The sequence below is a fragment of the Nothobranchius furzeri genome, chromosome 1 (genome assembly GCF_043380555.1).
Source record: "Nothobranchius furzeri strain GRZ-AD chromosome 1, NfurGRZ-RIMD1, whole genome shotgun sequence".
Classification (NCBI taxonomy): domain Eukaryota; kingdom Metazoa; phylum Chordata; class Actinopteri; order Cyprinodontiformes; family Nothobranchiidae; genus Nothobranchius; species Nothobranchius furzeri.
The window spans coordinates 87,820,200-87,848,172 of record NC_091741.1 but is presented as its reverse complement, the minus strand read 5'-3'; the positions used below and the strand labels follow the sequence as shown (position 1 = coordinate 87,848,172).

Below are 27,973 nucleotides of genomic sequence, written 5' to 3'. Positions count from 1 at the left end.
TCCTTTGACGTCCCGGGTCTAAAAGAGGGTCCGAATAAGGTGAGGCAGTCCACGAGAGATAGCGTTTGATGCATCTTTTCCAACAAAACCTAAGTTTATTCAAACCATCACTTTTCACTCAGACACCTGTTTCTTCCTGAAGCAAAATCAGATGCACACACGCATTCATCTCACCTTATTCTCAATTTTCACTACATTTTGCACACACGCATCCATAATCACATCACACTCAATCTTCAGCACATCCAACACAAGGTCTATTTGAGCAAGTTTACAATATCAACTGTTAAAGATTGTTCAATAAAGTTGCCAATGTTGATTGTTGTTTCCTATGCTTGTCATTTCAAAATCATTAGTTTAATTTGGAGAATTAAATCTTTTAACTTTCAAACTTGTCTCTTTATTGAACTGAAACACAGACCCACGGATGTTATCAACAGTTTATCGATGAAAACAACCTTTGAGTCTTCTTAAAACTATAAAATTTGGTTATTAATTTATTACAAATTAGTATCACAAATTAAAGTGTAGAATGGTTCCTCTTTCATAAAAGAGCATAAACCATTACTCTACATAATTGACAGAGCCTATTCAGGTTCACTACACAACGCAACCAAATAATTTTTTTCTCCACAAGTTCTGTCCCAAGGAGTAAACTTTAATTTTGCTTCATGTAACTGTAGGGTTCTGCAACATCTTCAAAATATAAAGCAAGTTATAAATAGTTATGAAGGTTTTAACCACCTCAGTGCTGAGGTCACTGAGGTGGTAAAAAAGCTCCTCTGTGGCAAGGCTCCAGGGGTGGATGAGATCCTCCCGGAGTTCCTTAAGGCTCTGGATGTTGTGGGGCTGTGTTGGCTGACGCGGCTCTGCAATATCGCGTGGACATCCGGGGCAGTCCCACTGGACTGGAAGACCGGGGTAGTGGTCCCCTTATTTAAAAAGGGGGACCGCAGGGTGTGTGACAACTACAGGAGGATCACACTCCTGAGCCTTCCTGGTAAGGTCTATTCAGGGGTTCTGGAGAGGAGGGTCCGTCTGATTGTTGAACCTCAGATTCAGGAGGAGCAATGTGGTTTTTGTCCTGGCCGTGGAACACTGGACCAGCTCTATACCCTTAGGGGGGTCTTGGAGAGTGCGTGGGAATTTACCCAACCAGTCCACATGTGTTTTGTGGATTTGGAGAAGCCATTTGACCGCATCCCTCGGGGGGCCCTGTGGGGGGTACTACGGGAGTATGGGATACCAGGCCCTCTGATACGGGCTGTTAAGTCCCTGTGTGACCGGTGTCAGAGCTTGGTCCGCATCTCGTCCCCAGTGAGAGTTGGACTCCACCAAGGCTACCCCATTTCATCGATTCTGTTCATAACCTTTATGGACAGGATTTCTAGGCACAGCCAAGGTGTGGAGGGCATTCGTTTTGGTGGCCTGAGGATCAGGTCTCATCTGGGATGAATAAACAGTTTTAGATGATAACAATATAAATGTAGGTCTATCTTTTACAACTACAGGATCCTGAGATACTATATTTTTCCACAGAAAAACATATTTGTCCCGTCAACACAAATTTTGACTAAATCCAAAGGAAATTCAAATTTCCCAGTTTCCACCCAGCATTCAAGCTCACCATGTATGCACAAATCAGTCAGGTGAGAAAATAGCATCGAAAGGATTTTTGTACTTGTAAACTGATCTGTGTGTAATGTAGTTTTGTCCATGTGAACAAGGTGATTTTATTTGTGTATTCAATGATTTAGATGTGTAAGAACTGAAGTTACACATGAAAATGTAAACACAAGTTACAAATCAAGAGTTACACACACAAATCTAGATAAGAAGAAGAAGAAGAAGAAGAAGAAGAAAATATCATTTCTATAGCGCCTCTCAAGATAAAAATCACGAGGCGCTTCACAAAAACAAAAAATATAAAAATTGTAAAAATATAAAGAAGCATTTAGAAAATGTTTAAAAATATATTTAAAATGAGCAAGAATAGGCAATTGCGATTTAAAAGAAAAAAATGTTAAGAAAGAGAGAGAGTGAATAGGAAAGAGGGAAATCAGTGGATCCTGAAGAAGGTGGAATAGGTGGAGAGAGCAGAATAAAGAGAGAGTGGTTGAAGAAGGTCATACAAAAGCCAGCTTGAACAAGTGAGTCTTCAGCTGCTTTTTGAAGGAGACCACTGAGTCCACTGATCTCAGGCTCAGGGGGAGAGAGTTCCAGAGTCTGGGGGCCACAGCAGCAAATTATCTGTCGTCTTTGGTCTTTAGCCTGGTGCGCTGCACGGCCAGTAGGCTTTGATCACTGGACCTCAGGGACCTGCTGGGGGTGTAGGGACTAAGACGATCACCAATGGTGCTTGTCCATGTAAGGCCCTATAGACCAGAACCAGGATCTTGAAATGAACCCTGAAGTTGACTGGCAGCCAGTGAAGCTGGAGGAGAAGCGGGGTGATGTGGGTGTATTTGGAGGACTTGGTCAGAAGCCGAGCACAGGCATTCTGAACCACCTGTAGACGGTTCAGGGAGGTTCTGTTCAGACACGTGAAAAGAAAGTTACAGTAGTCTAAGCGTGAGGAGATGAAGGTGTGGATAACTTTCTCAAGTTCAGAGCGAGACAGAATGGGACTCAGCTTAGCAATGTTCCTGAGATGGAAGAAGGAAGAGCGAACAAGAGAACTGACATGAGAATCCAGGGTGAGAGCTGGGTCAAAGGTCACGCCAATATTCCTGACGGAAGGTTTGGTGTGGGAAGCAAGCTGACCAAGACAGTCTCTGACTTTGGGAGCCAGCTTGTCTGGGGCACAGATGAGGATCTCAGTCTTATCTTCATTCAGCTGAAGAAAGCTCCCAGCCATCCAGGTTTTGATAGAGTCTAAGCAGGTGTGTAACAGCTGCAGCTTAGACATCTCATGGGGCTTAAAGGAGATGTACAGTTGGATGTCATCTGCATAAAGATGGTAGGAGATTCCTTTGAAGGAGCTCAGGATGTGCTGAAGAGGAAGCAGATAGAGGAGGAAGAGTAGAGGCCCCAGCACAGAACCTTGTGGGACACCATGGGTAAGAGAGGTGGTGGAGGACCTAAACTTGGAGACGGCCACAGAAAAGGAGTGCTCAGAGAGATAAGAGGAGAACCACTCCAGAGCAGATCCTGATAGGCCTACCCAGTCTCTCAGCCTCTCCAGTAGCAGGTGATGGTCAACAGTGTCAAAGGCTGCAGTCAGGTCCAGCAGGACCAGAACAGAACAGTCCCCTGCATCACTGTGAGTCAGAAGGTCATTAGAGACCCTAAGAAGAGCTGTTTCAGTAGAATGAGCTCTACAAAAACCTGACTGGAAGCAATCATAGATGTTATGTTCATCAAGAGCAGCTGTGAGTTGTTTAGCCACAACCTTTTCCAAGATCTTGGAAAAGAGATACACTCACACACAAATGTAGACACACACGCACAAATCTTTTGAAACTTTTTTCTCCCCATAAATGTAGCATATGAAGCATTTCTGCCCATCTTTAAATCAGTGTATAATAAATATGGTCCAATTATACAATATAAAGAACATTATAAATGTAGAGCGAAAGCATGGATGACTAAAGGTTTACAAAATGCATGTCAGAAAAAGAATACATTATTTAGGGATTTTATAAAACATAGAACAAAGGAAGCTGAAAATATAAAACATATAAAATAAATTAGTTAATATGATGAGAAGCTGTAAGAAAGATGATTATGAAAATCAATTAGAAAATAATAAAAATAATATTATGGGGATATGGAATGTTTTAAATAAAATTATTAGGAATAGGCCCAAAAGTAAAAATTACCCACTATATTTTATGGAAAATGAGGTCATTATGCACAACATGAATGATGTGGCACAGGAGTTTAATAATTACTTTGTAAATGGGGGACCAAAACTGGCGGAAACAATTTGTACTCCTCAGTTAGAGGAGGGAGGGGGAGGAGCTGAGGACTTAATAGAAATCAACCCAGCTTCTCTGTTTTTGACACCGGTAACAGAGAAGGAATTTATTGAAATAGTTGGTGGTTGTCAAAGCAAAACATCTACAGACTGGAATGATATGTTTATGTTTATTTATTTATTTGGCAGATGCTTTTATCTAAAGACTTACAATTTATAACCTATAGGGCATGTTGTGATCTGTGGGGGAAACCGGAGTACCCGGAGGAAACCCACGCATGCATGGGTTGAACACGCAACTCCACGCAGAAAGGCTGCAGCCGAGTTTCGAACCTACAACCTTTGTGCTGCAAAGCAACAGTGCTAACAACTGCACCACCGACATGTCTTTGATAAAGAAGGTTATAGGGGTTATTGTGCAGCCACTGACTTATATTTGTAATCCGTCCTTCACAGCTGGTTTATTTCATGTAAAATTAAAACAGCTAAGGTTATTCCATTATACAAAGAGGGAGACAATAAGCAGTTCACTAATTATAGAACAGTTTCATTATTATTGGGGCAGCAGTAGCTCAGGTGGTAGAGCGGGTTGCCCCATGATCGGAGGGTCATGGCGTTGATTCCAGCTCCTGCCAGGGGTATTCTGCTGTTGTGTCCTTTCGCAAGACACTTCACCCAACTTGCCTGCGTTGGCGGTGGTCAGAGGGGCCGACGGCGCCAAATGGCAGCCTCGCCTCTATCAGACTGCCCCTGGGCGGCTGTGGCTACAAAGTAGCTTGCCATCACTAGCAGTGTGTGAAAGCATCTTTTAGTGTCGTGAAAAGCACTATATAAGTTCAATGCATTATTATCATTATTATTATTATTATTGCAAATTTCAAATATTTTAGAAAAGTTATTTGCCAATAGACTGGACAAATACATTGAAAATCATAATCTGTTATCAAATAGTCAGTATGGGTTCAGAACTAATAGATCTACATCAATGGCATTAATGGAAATTGTTGAAGAAATCACTAGTTCTATAGACACTGTAAGAGGGAACATGCAGCTGGAGTATTTGTAGATTTAAAAAAAGCCTTTGATACAGTTGATCATACAGTATCAATTAATAAACTTCAAAAATATGGTATTAGGGGATAGTGTTGTCAAAAAAATCGATACCTAGATATAAATCGATACTTAAAGTGGTATCTAAATTAGATATTCCATCCCTGTGGTATCGATATTATGGACTATTATACACAGCCTTCTTCAAGTACACCGACAAACACGACAGCCAGACGCCATAAAGCAGCCTCCGCCTCCCAGACAAACAGAAGAAGACAACGCCGCATGGCTACATTGCAATTTCCCATGCGAGTTGTCTCCGATCCAAGTTTTGTCTGCCAAATAAATAAACAAAAACATAAACAGCGAATTTGGGGGTAGCTTCACAGCCCAACTTAATTAGCATACCAAGTCTGACACGTAGTTGTATTTTCACGCTCATGTGCTTAAAGGAAACTCCCGTTTATTGCAACCCGGACTTAATTTCTAGCATGCAGTACGTTTGTTTACTCACGCTGACAACTTTGGTGCTACTTGGATTCCCCGGGGTATTTAGATCCATCGGCGAATCACCATCAGTGTATATCCATATAACGGGTGCGGACGGGCACCCATGGTGCAGCCTCGAAATAAGACATTATCTGCACCAAAACATCTCAATGTCGAAATGTTTTGTTAGGAATCATTAACATGATTCCCCTGTTCGTTTGGAGCGAGTCTGGGATTTCTAGGCATGAACAGACTAGCCGCGGCTAATCTAACCGGCACTTTTAATGACGTCACTGCCGTGCGCCAATCTGTTTTTATTAAGATTACCGGTAGATGTACCTTTGTCCTACTGTGGAGAAATTAGTTTTCTCCCTTTATTGACCAACAGAGTTGTTCAAAAGTACAGAACAAAACATATGGCATTACATCTTATGACAAAAATGCACCTTAAACAGAGTTTAAGCAGCAAAACATCACTCTGCAAATAGTGTATATACAGTGAGACAATTCATGATTTAAAGTGTTAACTTTCGCCAGTTTTTGTATGCACGTTTTAAAAAATGCTGATACTTGAAAGGTTTAAGCACTTTATACACTTAATTCTTAACATTTAATTTTTGCAATATAAATTGAGGAATGTTATTTTTTGAATAAATTTGTTCAATAAATTGGTGTTTTTAAATAGTATCGAAATCGAGCATCGAGTTTTTTCCCCCAGTATCGAATCGAGTTTGAAATTTTAGCATCGTGAAAACACTATTAGGGGAGTTGTTCTCAGTTGGGTTAGAAGTTATTTAACCAATAGAAATCAATTTGTTTGAATAGATATTTATAAATCAGAACTGCTTAGTATCAATTGTGGGGTGCCACAGGGTCAGTTTTGGGTCCAAATTTATTTATTTTATATATTAATGATTTGTGTGAGGTTTACAGAGCATTAAAATGTGTTTTATTTGCAGATTTTTTGCTTCAGGAGAGAATTTGCAAGATCTTTGTAAGTTGGTAACAACAGAAGTGGCTAAACTGAAACTATGGCTTGATTTGAATAATCATTAAACTTAAAACTAAAGTTATGTTGTTTGGAAAACGTAAAATAAACACACACATGGCAATAACTATAAATGACATTATTATAGAAAGAGTGTACGAAAATACATTTCTGGGTGTAATCCTTGACCACAAATTATGTTGGAAACCTCGCATAAAATATGTTAATGGAAAGGTAGCACAGAGCATTGGGGTGTTGGGGAAAGTAAGACATTTTGTGATTCAAAAGGCATTGCACTGTACTGCACACTGACAGTACCCTACCAAACTTACTGTGTTGAAGTGTGGAGAAACATCTATAAAACCACCCTATATGCACTTTGTACGTTACAAAAACGAGCCATAAGGTTGGTCAGTCATGTGGGATATAATGAACACACAAATAGCTTGTTTATAAAATTACAAACTTTAAAGTTCAAAGATTTGATTGAATTTAGGACTGCATTATTTATGTACAAAGTAAATAAAAAATGCTGCCTGAAAATATTCAAAAACTGTTTGCACGGGAAATCTAATTACCATAAAAAGCCGGCATGAAATTATGGAAATGCCTCAAAGAAAAACAACATGATCTATTAGGTGTCCCAGAAGGCTTATATCTGAAGACAGTGACCACAAAGGACAGATCTCCAGTGAACCAGGGTATGAATGTTTGCTCAGTCTTTATTTTTTATTTGAACAACCCTCAACTATTCGCTAATCGTAAGATTCAGCTTCATTCTAGCATTATTTATCTTTTTACAATAAATAATTATTTTTGCTAAAACAAAAGTTTTTGGTATAGCAGTGTACGGTGTGCAAGAGAAGCACCCCATGGCGGTGTGAGGTGTGCAGGACTCTGCCTGCAGCTGGAGAGAAACTGCTTCAAGGTCTACCACATCAAATAAAAACGTCTGAAAGTTTACAAAAATAAATGGTCTTAAAAACTGCTAAAAAAGATACCAAGGTTCAAACTTTTTTAAGAATAGATGCAATACAGTTCAAAGTTTAAATTGTTCATTCCAAATAGTTAGCCCAGTAATTTTGAAGTTCCTGTTCAGTAATAAATGTAAAAAATTCTAATCATTTTTTGCTTTTTTCACCTTTAAGCTGATTTTTTAAAGGCTTTAATACAAATAAATTCTAAATACAAACAGTACACTGAAAGCTGAGGTTGTTCTGAAAAAAGGAGAAGAGTTACACACACTTTGCACTTTTTATTACAATTTTAAAGCCATAAGATTAAAAAAATACCATGCGGCCCTGTTATAATTATGGTCATAAGAGGGTTATTAAGACACCGATGCACAAACAGGAAGTGATTGGTCGTCATTCCACTCCAATCCGGTTGGTGGCGGTAATGCACCAAATTGTTGTTTGCCAAGTACCATAAGACCACAAATAATAATAATAAGAGAGGCGGGAGCGTTCGTAACAAACTCAAAGCGATAGCCAAAACATTAAGCTTGAAACTGAGTTATCCTAGTGGCTCCATTAAGAGAAAGAAGCAGCATACTTCATAAAAGATTTTATTTTCACTTCTGAAAGTGACGTCGTTTTTCGATGTAAACATCAAAAAGAAGCAGAAAGGAAAGACAATGGAAAATGTTTAAAGGGAGGAAAACACAGACCAAAATGGAAAATAGAAAAAAAAAACCAAAGGCAAAAGCACAGGAGCACTGACAGGAAAAAGAAAGCAGAGAAAATATTGAAAGCGCTCAAAGGGAGAGAAATACAGGCAAAAAGAGGAGGACTAATAAAAAGTGAAAATAACTCATGTCAGAAGAGGGGAGAGTTTTGCAAATCCAGTGAAAGGTAAGATTGTCGAAAATTTTGTGTAAGGGGCCCCATATGTTCGACTTGGGCCCCCAAATTGCTAAATCCGCCACTGCATGAAACAACCTTCATCTGGTGCCAGAAAAACAGAACAATCTCTAAGTACTCATTAAAATGCATTTAAGACTCTATACCTGTGCCAAAGTGGTGATTACGCACATTTACTAAGAAATCATCACAATGTAACTATAGAAACATTACTTGGTATGTATAGGAAACTTTTTACTGATTGGCTTAATGAACTGGGGCCTCATTTATCAAGCTTGCTTACGCACAAAACGGGGTTGGAAAACTGCGTAAGCAACTTTCCACGCAAACTTTAGGATTTATGAAAGAAAACATAGCGGAAAAATGTGCTCAACTTTAAGCTGACTAAGGACCTGGCTTATGCACAAAATGGACATGGGCAGCACCTGCAGTGCGGGCAGGATGTGACTAAAATGCAGCTGAGAAACATTCTCATTAGTCTCTGATTTATGAAGCGGAGATTGCGTGCAGCTGTGCGTACTCCATGTTTGATAGATCACAAACTTACTTGGGGTAAGTACTTTTTTTTTTTTGCTGAGCTTAAGTATGGTTTAGTAAGGATTCTACGCAGTGTTTGACAAATGAGACCCCTGACCTGTATTGGAATGTTTACTGTGTGAAGTGCCTTGAGACGACTCTTGTCGTGATTTGGCACTTTATAAATAAACTTGAATTGAACTGAATTGCTGATGGGAAAATCAGCCACAGCTGAGACTCTCCAACACGCCCACCTGCAACAAGCTCAGTGGAGCAAAACATGATGAGTCGATAGTAGAGAAATGCAGATCCATGACAGAACCGTGACAATGATCTTTAAAACCTATTAAATTAACTGGATTGATGTGAGATGTTTGATAGGAAGTATATTTTCATCGTGTTTAAACCCTCTGGAGGCAGGCGTTGCAGATTTGCAACGTTTAAGCCTACGTACCTGGTTACTCCACATACGTGTTTCGTGAGCATTTTTAACTCAGAAGTACCCCTGAAGGACTTAGTTGTTCGTCCTTTTATCAAAACTTATTTTGAGCCTGAGAGGGTTAAATATCCTAGCAGGTAATTGCTTTGCAACACTCCCCAGGAGACGGAGAAGTCTGAGGGCAAATTGTCTCCGTCCGTGCAAGCGTGCCTCTCCCTCGTGGCGATGACGGAGAAGTATAAATTAGGCTTAACGTGTCAGGATTTTAGGATTTGGGGTTGGGGTGAACTGGAGCACCCAGAGAAAACCCCCACGCAGCGCACGGAGAAACAGAAATGATTAGATTGGTTGAGATGTCACCTGTGCTGCGTTTTTTTTTGGTAATTTTTTCGTTTGTATTTTAGTACCTGGTGGTGGAAGAAGCTACATCCTAGACACATAGTGTAAAAATTCTCTAATGTAGTGGCATTTTAAATCAAGAGCCAACCCATCAAAGGTATTGACTCTCATGGGCCATTCCCATCTGTACCTAGTCGGCCCTGCTCGGATAGCTCCAGTCGGCCCCACTTATTTTGAGGGTTAAATGTCCTAGCGGGGAATTGCTTTGCAACACTCCCCAGGAGACGGAGAAGTCTGAGGGCAAATTGTCTCGTCCGTGCGAGCGTTTCTCTCCCTCGTGGCGATGACGGAGAAGTATAAATTAGGCTTAACGTGTCAGGATTTTAGGATTTTGGGTTGGGGGTGAACTGGAGCACCCAGAGAAAACCCCCACGCAGCACACAGAGACACAGAAATTATTTGATTGGTTGAGATGTCACCTGTGCTGCGTTTTTTTTTCTTCATTTGTATTTTAGTACCTGTTGGTGGAAGAAGCTACATCCTAGACACATAGTGTAAAAACTCTCTAATGTAGTGGCATTTTAAATCAAGAGCCAACCCATCTAAGGTATTGACTCATAGTCTACGGAAACTAGAAGCTCTGATAAGCGTAATTGTTAGAGCTAAAATCTTTAACCCATTCCTATTTCCTCCTGCAGAAGCTCTTGAAGAACTACAGGTTAATTTTCTGCTCTTCTAAACTTTGAGCCTTTGTTTAACCTCTCGTGTTACTGTGTGTTACTACTTACTAAATTTAGATTGGCTGCTCGTATTTTTTCCTCTGCCTGCAATCCTGTTCCTGCAGGTTTGCAGCATCTACTCTCTCACCCATTCAGTTTCTTCTCTCTGAAAATTTTACGTTTTCCTGATTCAAATTCTTTGTTTCCTAGTTTAAAAAAATCTAAACCCATGCCAAGCTCCCTACTTCACTTTTATATGCTGTTCTGATCTTCATTGGTGTTCTGGAAGAAGACGTCTCTAGTAGAAGTCGGGTTAGTCCCAGCTGGATCCTAGGCCAGATGTAGAAGGCGTTGGCTCTTCGGCCTCCCAGTCTTCTTCAGCCTCCCATTCTTCTTCAGCGCTCCCATGGGCAGGCCCGGGGTTCTCTGGAAGCTCGTCGTTATCATCATGAAGACTGGGAACAGTTGGGTTCCCGTCACTGGGTACCTGGGTAGTCACTGTTTTTTCTAAATTCAGTTCCCCCAGATCTTCAGACACAGCTGTGGGACTGTCTGACTCGTCCTCCACAGGTGGCTGCTCGTCTTCGACGTTTAAAGATGCTTTCTGCATTTCTTCCCTTAGTTCAATCATTTGTGTTTCATCATTATGAGGACATACTGCGTAGCCAGGGCCCCTGTATCGGGTATCAAGTAACAAGTGCCCTCTAACCCATTGCTGGGTACCAAGGTACTGGGTACCTAACAGGTATCCAGTTCCCAAGACATGGTCAGCCAGTGTTTGCGCCTCCTGATGAATCTGGGCTGAATCTTTTTCGTTCTCTTGAGAGTCCATCTTCTGTTCTTCTAAACTCTGATTCCCAGCTTCTAAATACTGGAACTCATCTAGGAAGCATTCATAATTTTCTTTATGCTCCTCTTCTGAATTTGTCTTTGTTTTTTCTAAACTCAGTTCCCTGACATCATCATCATCATGAGGACTGTGAAGAGTTGGGTTCCCGTCACTGGGTACCTGGGTAGTCACAGTTTTTTCTAAATTCAGTTCCCCCAGATCTTCAGACGCAGCTGTGGGACTGTCTGACTTGTCCTCCATAGGTGGCTGCTCGTCTTCGACACTTAAAGATGCTGCTTCCAGCTCCTGCCCAATCTGATCTAAATGCCTCTCTTCCTCTTGAAGAAGCTGGAAACATTGTCCAATATGTCTGTGAATTTCGTCCATTCTCGCTTCCAAATAATTTATTTCCTCTTGAGTCAAAAGTTCAACCCCTTCTTCCAGAGCTCGTTGTTTCTCCTTTAAAAGGTGAGTTTCTGCTTCCCTTTTTTCCATAAACTCTAGTTTCTCTTCCTCCAGGTTTTGTGGGAGCGTTACTAAACAGTCTCTCTCTTCCTGAAGAACCCGTTGAATGTCTTGAATGACCTGCTCTGAGTTTATGTTTCTCTCTTCAGAGTCTGTCATCTGTTTGATGAGAGTTTGTTGCCTAATTTGGAATATTTCCAGCTCTTTTGCCTGTATTTCCTTATTCCCCTCTTCCGATCTGAACTTTGTTAACTGGAAATTTGTCTTTTCTTCCTCCAGAGTTTCTCTCTGAAGTCTCAGACCCTCCAGCCCTTCGTCTAGAGCAGTTTCCTTCTCTTTTAAGATCTTACCTGCTGCAGCAATTTCTTCCCTAAAGTCCGTCACTTGTGTTTCCAGACTTTGTTTTCCCAAATGCAAATTTTCTAATTCTTCCTGGAGGAATTTGTAAATCCTCCCTTGTTCCTTCTCTGATTCTGACTTAGTTATCAGGAAACGTTGTTTCTCTTCCTCCAGGTTTTGTCGGAGCGTTACTAAACAGTCTCTCTCTTCCTGAAGAACCCGTCGAATGTCTTGAATGATCTGCTCTGAATTTACATCTCTCTGTTCAGACGCCATCATCTGTTTGTCTAGACTCTGTTGCCCAACTCGTAATTTTTTCAGCTCTTGTTGGAGGTAAGCCTGTATTTCCTTATTCTCCTCTTCCGATCTGAACTTTGTTAACTGGAAATTTGTCTTTTCTTCCCCCAGAGTTTCTCTCTGAAGTCTCAGACCCTCCAGCCCTTCTTCTAGAACAGTTTCCTTCTCTTTTAAGATCTTACCTGCTGCAGCAATTTCTTCCCTAAAGTCCATCACTTGTGTTTCCAGACTTTGTTTTCCCAAATGCAAATTGTCTAATTCTTCCTCAAGGATTTTGTAAATCCTCCCTTGTTCCTTCTCTGATTCTGACTTGGTCATCAGAAAACGTTGTTTTTCTTCCTCCAGACTTCTCTTCTCAAGACTCAGAAATTCCAGCTTCTCCTTCAAATCCTGTAAACTTTCGTTGAACTCTTTCTGGAACCCTTCTGCTGTTTTCATTACCTCCAATTTGTCGTCCTGCAGATTTTCTCTCAGAAGTTGAACATCTAGTTTGTCTTTGAGCAGAATCTGTCTGATCTGCTCCGATTCAGTCTGAAACTCAACGATCTGGTTCTGTAGAGTAATTTTCCCAGCGTTTAAACGCTCCTTCTCATCGCAGAGAGTCTGCTTTTCTGCAGTTAACTCCCTTTCTGTTTGTTCTTTAGATTCGATAAACTCTAATTTCTGTCTTTCCAGATCTCTTTTCAAGTTATTAATTTCTTCTGTTGATCTCTCTTTGCTTACCTGTAAAGCTTTCCATAAATCTCCGACTTTCTCTTGTGTCCTATTCAAGTTTTTGGCCATCTCACAATTTGCAACTTGAGTTTCTTTAATCTTATTCCACTCATCTTGAATTTCTTGTCTTTGTTTCTGCAGTTCCCTGTTTTCCAGCTCAATCTTTACTCTGTGTTCGTCAAGTAACTGAGTTGAAACTAAATTATCTCTTCCTTTCTGAGAGTTCGTCTTTAGTTCATCAACATGATTCGTTAGTTTCTTTTGTTGATCCTCAAAGTGGCGTTCTCTTTTCTCCAGATCCTGCGTTTTTGTTTCCAATTTCTGTCTTTCCTCTTGGAGACTTTCCCTGATGCGAGCTATGTTTTTCTCAAACGCATCCACCCTTTGTTCAAAGTCGCGTTCCTGGTTACCAAAAACTAGTTTTTTGACTTCCAGATCTCGTAATTCTCTTTGTAAAAGCTCATTCCTTTGGTCTAATTCAGCTTTATATATGTCTGAAAATACCTCCATGTTTCCCTCGTGTGGTCCACCAGTAGCCATTGTAGGTCTGTTCAGGTCTAAAACCAGTCTGCAAATGAAGCTGTCTGTGTGCCTGCTTTATGTTTGCCCTTTATATAGGACTGCACTCTCCTTTATGACATCATCAAAGGAAGCTGATGCTGGCAGATTCCGTTCTCCTGACCATTATTATCATTATTTTTGTTTTCCCCCCCAGAACTGCCCTGCTCTGGGTGGCTGCATGTTGGAGTAGCTCTGTTGACTATATGTAAGTTTAGCCTTTTCTTGGACATTTTTTCTTCTAGTTTCTCAAGAAAAACTGTATTTTTTGGACACTTTACTTTTCTTTTCTGGTGCTGTGAAGCGTGGAGGATTTTTACTTCTATTTTTTAGCTTTTTTCACTTTTTGAACATTTGTTATGATGCGTAACCATGGCAACAAGCTGGTTTAACATCGGGAGCAGCTGATTAACATGGGAAAGGCTGAAATAATACCTCAACTGAAGCCACAAATCCCAAATGAGCTAAAACATAAAAAGCGTGGATGCAGAGCGGGAGCAAAACGGAGACAGAGAAAGAGGAAATTCAAACCATCTCTTCCATCGATCATAATGGGCAATGTGAGATCACTGGCCAACAAGATGGAGGAACTCCAAACCCTTTCAAGGACTCAGCCAGAGTTTCGGCAGTTTCAGAACCACTGGAGGAGATAATGCAAAGGAGGATTCTCCAGAGAATCAAGAAAATTATGGACAACCCTGAGCATTCTCTTCACAAGACTGTCCGACAACGGAAGAGTGTCTTCAGTCAGAGGCTTCTTCAGTTTCGCTGCAACACTGACCGCTACTGGAGATCCTTTCTGCCAGCAGCCATTGTAATATCCAATAACTCTTTGATGACTTGATTATTATTATTATTCTGAGCTACTACAGCAATCAATTTCCCTCTGGGATTAATAAAGTATTTTTTGAATTGAATTGAATTTTTTTTCTTTGTTGTTATAGTTCTGATTACAATTAAGCATGCCCCCTGGTGACCTGTTGATGTTGTGGTGTTGTGGTCCTTATGCCTGATGCTTTGTACCATCAACAGAACATTTATCTTATGAATGTTTGTGCATATTTAATACATTTGATTCCTGGTTGTGTTGTAGAAGATCCTCCAGGTCTGGGTCAGTTAGAGACTGGGACATTTACAAAATAACACTGATTATTATTTTAAAAAATATACAATATTTTAGTCATTTTCTTTGTTTTTGGTTGTCAGCTGAAAAACTCAATTATTTAAACGTATTTTGGCCATAAAATGTTTGAACCATTGCTTTTGTTCTTTTGTGATGAAGTGGAGGAAACTAAGCTGCTTTTTTCCTTATACAAAATGGACCACACACACATTAATTAATGCTGCATTTACGACCCGACGGCGCCAAATGGCAGCCTCGCCTCTGTCAGACCGCCCCTGGGCGGCTATGGCTACAAAGTAGCTTACCATCACTAGCAGTGTGTGAAAGCATCTTTTAGTGTCGTGAAAAGCACTATATAAGTTCAATGCATTATTATCATTATTATTATTATTATTATTATTATTATTATTATTATTATTATTGCAAATTTCAAATATTTTAGAAAAGTTATTTGCCAATAGACTGGACAAATACATTGAAAATCATAATCTGTTATCAAATAGTCAATATGGGTTCAGAACAAATAGATCTACATCAATGGCATTAATGGAAATTGTTGAAGAAATCACTAGTTCTATAGACATTGTAAGAGGGAACATGCAGCTGGAGTATTTGTAGATTAAAAAAAAAGCCTTTGATACAATTGATCATACAGTATTAATAAACTTCAAAAATATGGTATTAGGGGATAGTGTTGTCAAAAAAATCGATACCTAGATATAAATCGATACTAAAAGTGATATCTAAATTAGATATTCCATCCCTGTGGTATCAATATCATGGACTATTATACACAGCCTTCTTCAAGTACACCACCACACACGACAGCCAGACGCCATAAAGCAGCCTCCGCCTCCCAGACAAACAGAAGAAGACAACGCCTCATGGCTACATTGCAATTTCCCATGCGAGTTGTCTCCGATCCAAGTTTTGTCTGCCAAATAAATAAACAAAAACATAAACAGCGAATTTGGGAGGCGCTTCACAGCCCAACTTAATGAGCATACCAAGTCCGACACGTAGTTGTATATTCACGCTTATGTGCTTAAAGGAAACTCCCGTTTATTGCAACCCGGACTTAATTTCTAGCATGCAGTACGTTTGTTTACTCCCGCTGACAACTTTAGTGCTACTTGGATTCCCCGGGGTATTTAGATCCATCGGCGACTCACCATCAGTGTATATCCATATAACGGGTGCGGACTGGCACCCATGGTGCAGCCTCGAAATAAGACATTATCTGCACCAAAACATCTCAATGTCGAAAGGTTTTGTTATGAATCATTAACATGATTCCCCTGTTCGTTTGGAGCGAGTCTGGGATTTCTAGGCGTGAACAGACTAGCCGCGGCTAATCTAACCGGCGCTTTTAATGACGTCACTGCCGTGCACCATTCTGTTTTTATTAAGATTACCGGTAGATGTACCTTTGTCCTAATGTGGAGAAATTAGTTTTCTCCCTTTATTGACAAACAGAGTTGTTCAAAAGTACAGAACAAAACATATGGCATTACATCTTATGACAAAAATGCACATTAAACAGAGTTTAAGCAGCAAAACATCACTCTGCAAATAGTGTATATCGGGGCGGATTTAGGACTGAAGAAGACCTGGGGCTTAACACACACACACACACACACACACACACACACACACACACACGCGCACGCGCACACACACGCACACACGTGACACGCACTAGTCAACATCATACATGTCTTGTACCACATAATTTTTAATCTGAAGCTACATATTAAGCATTTTCAGGGCAGAGTATTGTTCCTGTTAGCGTTTAGTGTGAGATGATAGTAAATATTCCCTTTCTTTCTCCATCAACTTTACCTGATAAGCTAACTTTAGGCAAACCAGCAGCACAACAAATATTTTCAAATAAGACTCACAAACCTGAGTTAACACCAGTCTCATCAAAGCTGGGGTTCTGTCGCGGGACTTTTTGTCTAAAAAACGTCCTTATGTCCATCTTCACTCATGCGTTTCAGGCAGAGAGTGTAGAAGAAGCCAGCTGCTGAAGGACTTCTTCTTCAGTGGTGGAGGCTCAGGCAGGCTGTATACAAACTACTGCCAGCTGCTCCCTCTCTGTTGGACTTTGGTACTGCATGTTACTTCCGCGATTTAGATCCGGGGCTTTTAATGAAACATCCGGGGCTTCAGCCCAAGTAGCCGGGCCTAACGCCGCCCCTGGTGTATATACAGTGAGACAATTCATGATTTAAAGTGTTAACTTTCGCCAGTTTTTGTATGCACGTTTTAAAAAATGCTAATACTTGAAAGGTATAAGCACTTTATACACTTAATTCTTAACATTTAATTTTTGCAATATAAATTGAGGAATGTTATTTTTTGAATAAACTTGTTCAATAAATTGGTGTTTTTAAATAGTATCGAAATCGAGTATCGAGTTTTTTCCCCCCAGCATCGAATCGAGTTTGAAATTTTAGTATCGTGACAACCCTATTAGGGGAGTTGTTCTCAGTTGGGTTAGAAGTTATTTAACCAATAGATATCAATTTGTTTAAATAATATTTATAAGTCAGAACTGCTTAGTATCAATTGTGGGGTGCCACAGGGTCAGTTTTGGGTCCAAAGTTATTTATTTTATATATTAATGATTTGTGTTAGGTTTACAGAGCATTAAAATGTGTTTTATTTGCAGATTTTTTTGCTTCAGAGAGAATTTGCAAGATCTTAGTAAGTTGGTCACTGTAAACCCCGATAAGTTCAGTCTACTTAAAAAAAACAAGGTAACCCGTTGCCTTGAATTTTTTAAGTAATTAAGAATTAGTTGAATTGATGCAGCTGAGTATGTTCAATGTACTTAAGGCCTTAATGGGATTAAATTAAAGATTTAAGTTGAATATACAAATAACAAAAGTTACATTAACTTAAGATAATTAGTTTAACCAATGCCCCACCATCCTTTTAGTTAACTCAACTTCTCAAGTACAATGTAAAACCCAATAAGTTCAGTCTACTTAAAAAAACCAAGGTAACCCGTTGCCTTAAATTTTTTAAGTAATGAAGAATTAGTTGAATTGATGCAGCTGAGTATGTTCAATGTACTTAAGGCCTTAATGGGATTAAATTTAAGATTTAAGTTGAATATACAAATAACAAAAGTTACATTAACTTAAGATAATTAGTTTAACCAATGCCCCACCATCCTTTTAGTTAACTCAACTTGTAAAGAAAGCCTTACTCAATTACTTATCAAACTACAATGTGTATTCTAACTCCCAAATTCCACTACCTCCGCTCCGCTCCGACACGAACCCCAGAGCAAAATCGGTCCCGTTGTAGTCAATCAGAGCAATTCCACTACTGCGGCCGTGCTCCGGCCGTGCGGCGCCGTGCGCCGCCCTCTGTTCCGGCGTCCGGCAAAAATAGAATCGATCCTATTTTCGCCGGACGCCGGAGCACCTCCGCAGTAAATGGACAGAAATCACAACGGCCCAACAGGAAAAGGAGCAAGCACAATTTCCGTATTTCACAATAAATCGATAAACAAAAGGCGTTTTTTGTTTCATATGCACAGATTTAACAACTTTTAACTACTATCAATGGCGGCTGAAGTTTAAATGCACAAAAGTAAGCCATAAATACAGTTTCCACTATCAAAGTAGACACACTTTGTTGATCCAAACACTGCTGATCTCTCAACACAAATGATAGGCAGATTAAACAGCTCATGCCGATGCTTCTCCCACACAACGGGTGTTTGGATCTAACTTCCGCGTTTATTGCTCGGACTGTATCGCAAGATCTCGAAAATCCCGCGCATGCTTGTTTGCTCTCCTCAGGTCTCCGCACCGGAGCGGAGCCGTTGTAGAGCGGGTACCAGTAAAAATTGAGTTCGGAAGCGAGCGGCTGCGAAAGGCGGGGGCGGACCGGAGCGGAGGTAGTGGAATTTGGGGGTTACTCAACAAACTTAACTTTTATAATGCATAAAAATCAAAATATAATATTCAATCCAAAGAGCCAAATAAATATATACAAAATATTTTATTAAACATTTAAATCTCAAATGACACATTTGTCCATGGAATGACAATAGAATAAAGAACTGAAGGGTAAAAAAAATTTCCAATTTTATTTATTTATTTATTTTTTACACAAAGAGTCCACACTCTCCCCTCTATGGTAGAGGATTAGGCACACTGAAGAAAAATAAAAAGTATTCTGACTTTAATCTCAGAATTCAGACTTTTTTTTATTCTGAGATGAAAGTTTAAAAAAGACGGAATTCTGAGAAAAAAGTCAGAATACTTTTTATTTTTATACAATGGCCCTAAACCTCTTCCGTACCCCTCCACCTCCTCTCTACCCCCCTTCCTCTTAACATTCATGAATAGATGAACAATTAGTGAACTCTAAATTAAAAAAAGGCATGTATGGGCGTGATAAAGTAAAACTATAAAAAAATAATAATTTTATTTTTTAACACAAAGCTCATACTCTCCCCTCTATGGAAGAGGATTAGGGACACCAAAGAAAAAGTAAAAAGTATTCTGACTTTAATCTCAGAATTCAGTTTTTTTTAATTCCGAGATGAAAGTAAAAAAAAAGTCAGAATTATGACTTTTTTCCTCCGTTAAAGTCAGAATTCTGAGAAAAAAAGTCAGAATACTTTTTATTTTTCTTCAATGGCCCTCTTCTGTACCCCTCCACCTCCTCTCAACCCCCTTCCTCTTAACATTCAGGAATGCATGAACATGAACCAAAAGTTTCTCTAAATTTAATTTAAAAAAAGGCATGTCTGGGCGTGATAAATTAAAACTATAAAAATACACATCCAAAACCGCACTCTCCTCCTTTCTCTATACCTCACCCTTACACCCCCCTCCCGCCTCTAATGATTTTCCCCCTCATTATTTACTTTTTAGTTAGTGACATTTTAGTTTGTCCTGCACTTTTCTCCTTTTTAAATATGCTCCAATTAATGTTGTCAACAAAGTGACATAATGCAGATGAAAGTTGATATGTTTTCCTTAATTGCCAATTTTCAATGTACATAAAAAATATTACATTTTTATTTTTGCAAAAGGAGGTAGATCTGGATCTCACATTGCAAGCTGATTCCTTAGTGTTTGTTTTGGTGTTAGATCTGACTTACCCAAGTTCAGAAGTATCTGTTGAATAAAGTCAGATGTGTTTTTCATGTACTTTGGGTAGTTGAGATGCAGCGCATAAGTAAGTCCAAAGAGGATGTACATGGCCTGGGGCAGGTTCTCGGCATCCATCACAATCTTGCCCTCCAAGATGATTCCCACTGAGGATGTATGGTGGTGAAGGGACTGCATGTGTGCTGAAATATCCTGTTCACGGCAGAAGATCCCCACTGGAACATCACTCCACAAACTGTCTTCACCGTCAGTGTCCTAAAAAAAGGAACTCCAGCCGGACATTGATCCTTGTTCTTTCAGACATGGGTGCACTCGCACCAGTGCTGAGGAAACAGCTTCAAATTCCGCATTTGTTGGGTAAGCTTTCATGGCATATATGGTCTCGGCGAGCCTCTCAAGGATGTCATGTTTTAGCTCCTTTGATGGGTGGAGGTGTGTTCCATCTCTGAGATGCAGCAGGTTTGCTTGACGCAGTCTGTATTCTACATCTACAGAAAATGTTGGTATATACATATCAAAAAGCTCTGGCCACTGGCGTCGTTCCTGGGGTGAGTAGGGAAGCATGTCAGTGTCAGCCTGGCTTGTTGTGACACTTAGTTCTCCACTTGTGGGTGAACTCATCTGTATGTCAGGTACCGCCTCAAGAGTAAGCAAAGGAATGATTTTGACAGTAGGTTGTTCAGGTAGCTCTGACATCTCGGTTAAATTACAGAGTTCGTTGTCAAAGTTGGGATCTCTATACTGAAGGGTGAAGTTGTATTTTGTTTGAAGCACATCTTTAAGGGACCCAACCAAAAGATCAACTGTATCAGGCTTTGTTGTCAGTTCCACCTTCCTTATGTCCGCTTCAGTGATGATGACTCTCATAAGCATTCTCTGTTGCACAGCCATCTGTGGAGGAAGATGGAGAATGTTCAGCACAGAATAAAATGTTTGAGAGTGACCATTAGTTTCCCACCTATTCTGTATGCTGAAAGTGGGAAAACATCATTAAGCTCTGACAGTGAGACCATACAATGGGTTGGAGGCACATCAGTGTAGCAAACTTCATACGACCTAAGATGCTCATGGTACCATGCCGTCATTACTCTGCACACAAACATTATCTCTGCAAGAACTGCAACAATCTGCGTGATCTGTCTAAACTCAGGAAGACCAGAGCAAGATCCAACAGAGACTACCATACCTGCTTTGTATGTAATTCCATCTAGACAGACAGATGATGCTACCAGAATTGCTTCTGGCTTGTGGATTTTCTGACAGAGTACCCTTCGGACATTCTCGGGGAAAGATGATATCTGGACAGTAGTGACCTTCTCCATCTCCACTGGAGGTTTGAAAAATGAACTAGAGTCCAAATGATAGCTGACTGCTTTTTGGTGCTTCACCGCAAGTGTAAGAGCCACATTCCTGTAGTTCCTAGCATCACGAATAACCTTTTTGAAAAATTTGTGCTTGCCCTCAAAGCGCATAGTCCAGACACCACACAACGGACCAAATGCTTTAATAAGTTGGGGATAATGTTCAATGTAGTGGTGCTTTGGTTGTAATTTAAACTCTGGGAAAGTAGACCACAGTAGTTCTCTGTGTTCTGCTAACTTGGACTCCAAGAAGTAAAGTGTGTCTTCAGTAAACCTGGGGGCAACTACTAACTCCACAATATCTTTGACAAGCATGAGAACTCCCCATGCCATTTCCCCAGGAGGAACATACTGACCAACAAAAAATGGAAGAAGCCGAATTAGACACCAGTTCTCATGTGCATTTCCCCCAATAGTGCCTTTTGTCAAACAAGCTTTTGTAATAGGCTGTGGCTGGTCAGTTTTGTCAGTAAACGTGTACCCAAATGATCCAATATGCTGATTTAGGGTTTCTAGGTCAAAATATCCCTTGGAAATCAAATCTGAAATGCATAAAGATATCTCGACTGGGACTATGCCTTCCAAAAGATCATGCATGAGGTCAGGAGGATAACCTTTGATCACATGGAAGTGCTCCAGTTTTGCAGTCAAAGGGCACTCTTTTTTCACACCAAATGTCCGACCAAGCTCTCCATCTTCCAGAACTTTCTGCACATCTCTGTCATATCTGTCTTTGTCTCTGAGCTCAAAGGCACCAGAGCAGACCCCTTTTTCTTGAATGTCATTTTTACTTGCCATGCAGACTCTGCACAACTTATCAAGAGTGAAGCTCTCATAAAATCCTGCCAATGCATGAGCACCTAAGTTGTCAGTTGCTACATACAAAACAGTTCCTTTCACACTTGCACCTAAGGCCTCTATGTAAACACCATCTTTTTCCAGTGCAGCTATATCACGTATAAGTTGGTCCAACACTTTAGCATAACCACATTCTTTTACTGTGGTTGTGTTGCATATAAGAGCAAGCTGGATACAGTTGAGTGATGATCTATGTTTCGCTGGTATATTGGCGATTACCCAGTACACCGCACACATTTTGTGCTTCTTCTTTGATGTACCTAATGGATTGGCCACTTCAAAGTCATCTATATACAGACCAATGGCAATTGTGAACTCATCACTTGTAAGAAGGGCATTTTCTCTAAAGTAAGAACCATCTATATATATGTTTTGCATTCATTTGGAACATGTGTTTCCACAGTCATTGCTTTATCCAACACATCTGTCCTGCTTAGCAATTTCTGTAGCATTTGCTGTATGGGAACATATACAACCGATTTCTTATCTTTTTCAACAACATATTCCACTGGCATTACCAATGGAAATTGTTTATATACATAGGATGCTCTCTTTTTTGTGGTTTCTAAGGAACCATGTTTGCCACAATATTTTGTCAATATGTTGGTGTCTGAGAAAGCACTGCACACCCGTTTCATTATGGACTCATCTATCACAGAATTATAGTCCTTAAGAATCATCTTCACCTTGTGATGTAGAAGGGGCACTGACAAATCCTGTATTTCACAAAGTTGTATGATAACTTCCTGCACAGAACGCTCAGGGATGTGGAGGATAGTCTGCATCTTTAAAAAAAAGTGCTGCCAAGTTATGCTCCAACTGATTTTCTAAACAAAGAAGATCTATCTCACATGTTTCCTCATTTATATTGTCTATATCATCTGTGTCATCAAATGGCATTTGCTCATCTGCAACATCACTTTCTTTGTTTACATCACATATGACATTAACTATTTCTTTCTTGAACATATTCCAGTTGTCATATCTATGTGCTTTGCTTTTATGTGCATTGAAAGTTGAATATACACTGCTTTCAAATCTACAGCCTGCATAAGGACACTGAACCTTTTGGTTGACTCTCAAGTGGCTGCTTCTGAGATGGGTGAAAAATTCTGCTTCGGAACAAGGCTCTTTGAATTCACACAACTGGCAGCAGAATTTTACAGCTTCATTTTGTCTTGGCTTTCCTTCATCAGTTTTACCATGAACACGAGATATGTGTGCTTTTAGGCTGTTAAAGGACTTAAATGTGCACAAACAGTCCTGGTGCAAACAAGGAACTGGTACTGTTCGTGTGTGACTTCCCTGTTTTAGCCGGTGTTCTGGGAATTTCTCCTACCCGGTAAACCGTCCTACCCGTTGTTCCTGCGCTTGTGCGCGCATGCGCACAACACAAAAAGGGAAGCAAAACGCATCCGGCTGTGATTTTATGCTACTCCGTTGTCATATTTCCAGGAAAATAGGTAAGTATTAAGTATTAGTACTTTTTATTGACATTGATACTTGATTTTTTAAGCCTTTGTGATTGTTTGTCAATATTAAAGTAAAGTCGCTATCTGCTTTCTGCACAAAACTGTCGAATTTGCAGCTTTGGTTAAGTCTGCTGTGAAGTTACTGGACATGTAGTATTTGGACAACACTTCTGAATCCGCAGCTTCGGTGTTTTAAGGCTGTTTCGGTAATGCCGCTATTTAATAAGTTAAATTATTTGCATTGTTAACTGCACATATTGAAGCTCAGAAGAAAATGTCTACTTACATTCATAGATATGGAGAAGAAGTGGGAAGAGATTTACACATTCATTTCTGCAGGCTCCTACCCTTCAGGATATGACAAGGCTCAGAGGCAAAACCTCAGAAGATATGCCTCACAATTCAAACAAAAGGGTCAGTAAGTGATTGTTAATCCTAACAACTCATATATGTGGTGCATTCTACTAAATACGATTTTTATTTTAGGTTGTCAAAATCTCCTCACAATCTGTACAGCTGTTAGACCCTCTTGGAAATGAAGGTTGTTATGAAAGGAAAATTATGCGTAACTGGAGGTATTCATCATTCATTAATTATCTGTAATGGGTTGTTTGGTTTGTGTGGTTTTTTTTTAGAGGAAAATGCTTGCAAAAAACTTGTTTTGTTTTTATTAGGAATTTTCCGAAGATGAAAGGAAATGAAGAGTTCCGAGTGGATTGGAAAATGGAGAGACTGCCACACAACAAGCAGATGGACTCCATCAGTTGTGGAGTTTTAGTGTTGAATGTATTTAATAAGCAATTGTATTTAATTGTATTTAACTAGAATTAAGTTAATTGCAATTACTGTAACATATTTTACAGTTTGCCGAACACTACCTTATGAGTGGAGAGGTTACTAGGGTGCTGTCCGCTCCAGAAGCCATTGGGCTGCAACGCACAGAAATTGCTTGCGAACTGCTAGAACATCAAAGTAAGTTGAGTCATGTGCTTTTGTATTTCAATAGCACTTTCAGTTTTGTTTAAACAGTTTCGTTATTAAAATAATGTTTCTTAAGACGTAAGTTTGTGTTTATAATGGTATTTGTAAAATAAAACACTATATTTTATTCATAATGTTGAACTCCTCTTTGAGCACATCCCTTGAAGAATCATAGGTATTAGCAACACATGTGAAATTGTATTTGCAGGAAAGAAGTGTGTCCCGTTTATTGAAGTATTTGGTGTTTAGAGTTTTTGACGTCTTGTCCATGCGTAGTTCAGTTACGCTCAAAGCTGCTAGCCAAAATGGCCTGTATTTGACTCTGAAGTTAAAAGTTTTCTGGCTTTACTAAAATACCTGTCTGTACTTATTTGATTGATGGTAGTTTTACTTTCTATTAGACTCCAAATGTAATCATTTGGCACGTTTCTAATTCATAATTTGTAATAATGTAATCGGCGATATTAGCATTAGCATTCCTATGGGTTTTTCCATGTATATTAGCATTGCGCTAACCACTCGCTGCCTTTGCGATTAGAAAATCTCCTTTTGTCACATCGCAATTAAATTGCACATGCAGTTAATCGTTCAGCCCTAATATACATGCAGCTCTATGCTAAAAGTGTATTTTCAAAGAGGTAATGATGGATTTCTTTGTAAAAGTTGTCCATCTTTCCAATAGAAAGATTTGCCTGGACCAACGTAACGTGATAACAACGTAACGTGATTACGTAATTCCGTAAGGTTCATGTTCAGCCAATCAACTACTTAGACGTCATCGGCAGTCGACGGACCCCGAGCCAATTTTGCACCCGAGCAGATCTTGTACCGACACCGTGTCCAAGACTTTTAAAATGGGGTGGCCCATGTGGGGCACTTGTTTATTCATGGGTGGCACCAATGGTTATGCTTATTTATTTATTTACTTAAATCGTTTATTTATTTATTTACTTTCTAGTGAATTTTTGAGTTTCACATTGCACAATCACCATTTTTTTTTCCCCTCTTCATCTTCTACTTTTGTGGTGGTTAGCAAGTCACTTCTTGTGTCATTACTGCCACCAACTGGAGTTGAGTGGGACTCTAAATATTTTGTATGTGAATATGAAAAAATATTAAATAATATTAATACTACATACCTGGGCTAGAAAACAAGGTGAAAGGTGCATGCAACCACATACCAAACAACCATATATATATATATATATATATATATATATATATATATAATATATCAGATGTCAAGCTAAACAGACAGGGTTAAAAAAATATGATCGACCTTTTTCCCCATCACTTTCATTTTTTAAATAGCAATTAATAAACATTCGATACCATTACAATTTCCTTTGATTTAATTTTAAATAAATATTTAGAGTGCCCAGGTAGCACATAAAGAATGCAATTTAACGGTTTTCTTAAAGTAGGAACGTTTAACCTGTGCGACCAGAGCTCTCTCCTTCCTTCTGCTCTGCGTAAACCTGAGCTGATCACCTACTTGTGCGTAAATAAATGTCTATAGGGGAAAATATGGAAACGATATAGCCATGAGGTTCACTTTTACCTCAGACCGACTTAATGCTGTTTTATGGTGTGGCTGAATCTGCGGTCCGCTGCCACGCAGACTGTAATAACAAATGCTGCAGTAACATGAGTTCAGGTTCGGAGTCACTGGCTGGAGCGGACCAGACTTCAATACGTCATCCCAAAATAGAAGCTAATATCTTAATTTGGCCTTGAATGAGAAATGTTGTTATAAAATCTCTTAAAAGTTTTTATCACAGTGGAGGCAGCGCTCATTTCTGCCTTCAGTCTGACGGCGCGCCGGAGTTTGCGCCGTATTTGTTCCTTTTTTCTCTGTCTGGATAAATTAAACTTGTAAGCGCTCCGTGCGCGCTTATTGAATCTCTCTCTCTCTCTCTCTGTGTGTGTGTGTGTGTGTGTGTGCGTGCGTGCGTGTGCGCGAGCGGCACAGCTCCATGAAGCTTGGTTTATGCTTGACGCATTCACTTTCTGCTTGGTGATGCGGCTCGCGGATGGAACGCGCTTCACAACTTAAAAATGGGGCTTTTCGTGTATATACAATGCATTACGGTAGCCAACGGCATTCCCTGTCTCGAGCACAACGAATCACAACACAGATTCAGAGACGTGCAGAGTTTTTCATCCAAAGTGCTCCGTTTTATAACTATTCAATGGCTGATCAGATTCAACAAATTCCAACGGTTCCTAAAAGTACATAAAAGCAGCTTTCCAATGAAGCATGAAGCAGTCAGAGTTATGGAAAATATCGCTACAAGGGGAAACCCTGCTGTACAGCCTGACTGAAAAGGAGCACAGCTCAGGTGTGAAAGTGGATAACGGAACGGGGAAGCTAATTAGCATAAAAAGCCGGCATGAAATTATGGAAATGCCTCAAAGAAACACAACACGATCTATTAGGTGTCCCAGAAGGCTTATATCTGGACAGTGACCATGAAGAAGGACAGATCTCCAGTGAACCAGGGTATGAATGTTTGCTCAGTCTTTATTTTTATTTTTTTATTTGAACAACCCTCAACTATTCGCTAATTGTAAGATTCAGCTTCATTCTAGCATTATTTATCTTTTTACAATAAATAATTATTTTTGCTAAAACAAAAGTTTTTGGTATAGCAGTGTACGGTGTGCAAGAGAAGCACCCCATGGCAGTGTGAGGTGTGCAGGACTCTGCCTGTAGCTGGAGAGAAACTGCTTCAAGGTCTACCACATCAAAAAAACGTCTGAAAGTTTACAAAAATAAATGGTCTTAAAAACTGCTAAAAAAGATATCAAGGTTCAAACTTTTTTAAGAATAGATGCAATACAGTTCAAAGTTTAAAGTGTTCATTCCAAATTGTTTGCCCAGTAATTTTGAAGTTCCTGTTCAGTAGTAAATGTAAGAATTTCTAATCATTTTTTGCTTTTTTCACCTTTAAGCTGAATTTTTAAAGGCTTTAATACAAATAAATTCTAAATACAAACCATACACTGAAAGCTGAGGTTGTTCTGAAAAAAGGAGAAGAGTTACACACACTTTGCACTTTTTATTACAATTTTAAAGCCATAAGATTAAAAAATACCAGGCGGCCCTGTTATAATTATGGTCATAAGAGGGTTATTAAGACACCGAAGCACAAACAGGAAGTGATTGGTAGTCATTCCACTCCAATCCAGTTGGTGGCGGTAATGCACCAAATTGTTGTTTGCCAAGTGCCATAAGACCACAAATAATAATAAGAAGAGAGGCAGGAGCGTTCGTAACAAACTCAAAGCGATAGCCAAAACATTAAGCATGAAACTGAGTTATCCTAGTGGCTCCATTAAAAGAAAGAAGCAGCATGTTTTTCGATGTAGACATCAAAAGGAAGCAGAAAGGAAAGACAATGGAAAATGTTTAAAGGGAGGAAAACACAGACCAAAATGGAAAATAGAAAAAAAAAAACAAAGGCAAAAGCACAGGAGCACTGACAGGAAAAAGAAAGCAGAGAAAATATTG

General features: G+C 39.6%; 1 protein-coding gene and 1 long non-coding RNA gene across 2 annotated transcripts; one reads left to right on the top strand and one right to left on the bottom strand.

Annotated features, from left to right (window-relative positions):
• Positions 1-6,396: 6,396 nt before the first annotated feature.
• LOC107372576 (interaptin-like) lies at positions 6,397-21,085 on the bottom strand. The gene is made up of 3 exons (XM_070553455.1): positions 20,057-21,085; positions 19,828-20,002; positions 6,397-13,557 (listed from the first exon to the last, which is right to left on the bottom strand). Exons 1-3 carry the CDS (start codon positions 20,676-20,678, stop codon positions 10,635-10,637), a joined length of 3,720 nt encoding a protein of 1,239 aa, XP_070409556.1. The 5' UTR covers positions 20,679-21,085; the 3' UTR covers positions 6,397-10,634.
• Positions 21,086-23,433: 2,348 nt separating this feature from the next.
• On the top strand, positions 23,434-24,454 carry LOC139071099 (uncharacterized). The gene is made up of 3 exons (XR_011521286.1): positions 23,434-23,684; positions 23,773-23,892; positions 23,965-24,454. It is a non-coding gene; the product is annotated as an uncharacterized lncRNA (long non-coding RNA).
• The last annotated feature ends 3,519 nt before the right edge of the window (positions 24,455-27,973 follow it).

Excerpts from the sequence above, each read along its gene's own strand:
- LOC107372576 (XM_070553455.1), bottom strand. The coding sequence starts at position 20,678 with ATGGCTGTGCAACAGAGAATGCTTATGAGAGTCATCATCACTGAAGCG. Across the intron at positions 20,003-20,056 it reads AGGATCAATGTCCGGCTGGA|TGGGGATCTTCTGCCGTGAA; the intron begins GTTCCTTTTTTT and ends GTGATGTTCCAG. Across the intron at positions 13,558-19,827 it reads CTGCATCTCAACTACCCAAA|GCACACAGACAGCTTCATTT; the intron begins GTACATGAAAAA and ends AACATAAAGCAG.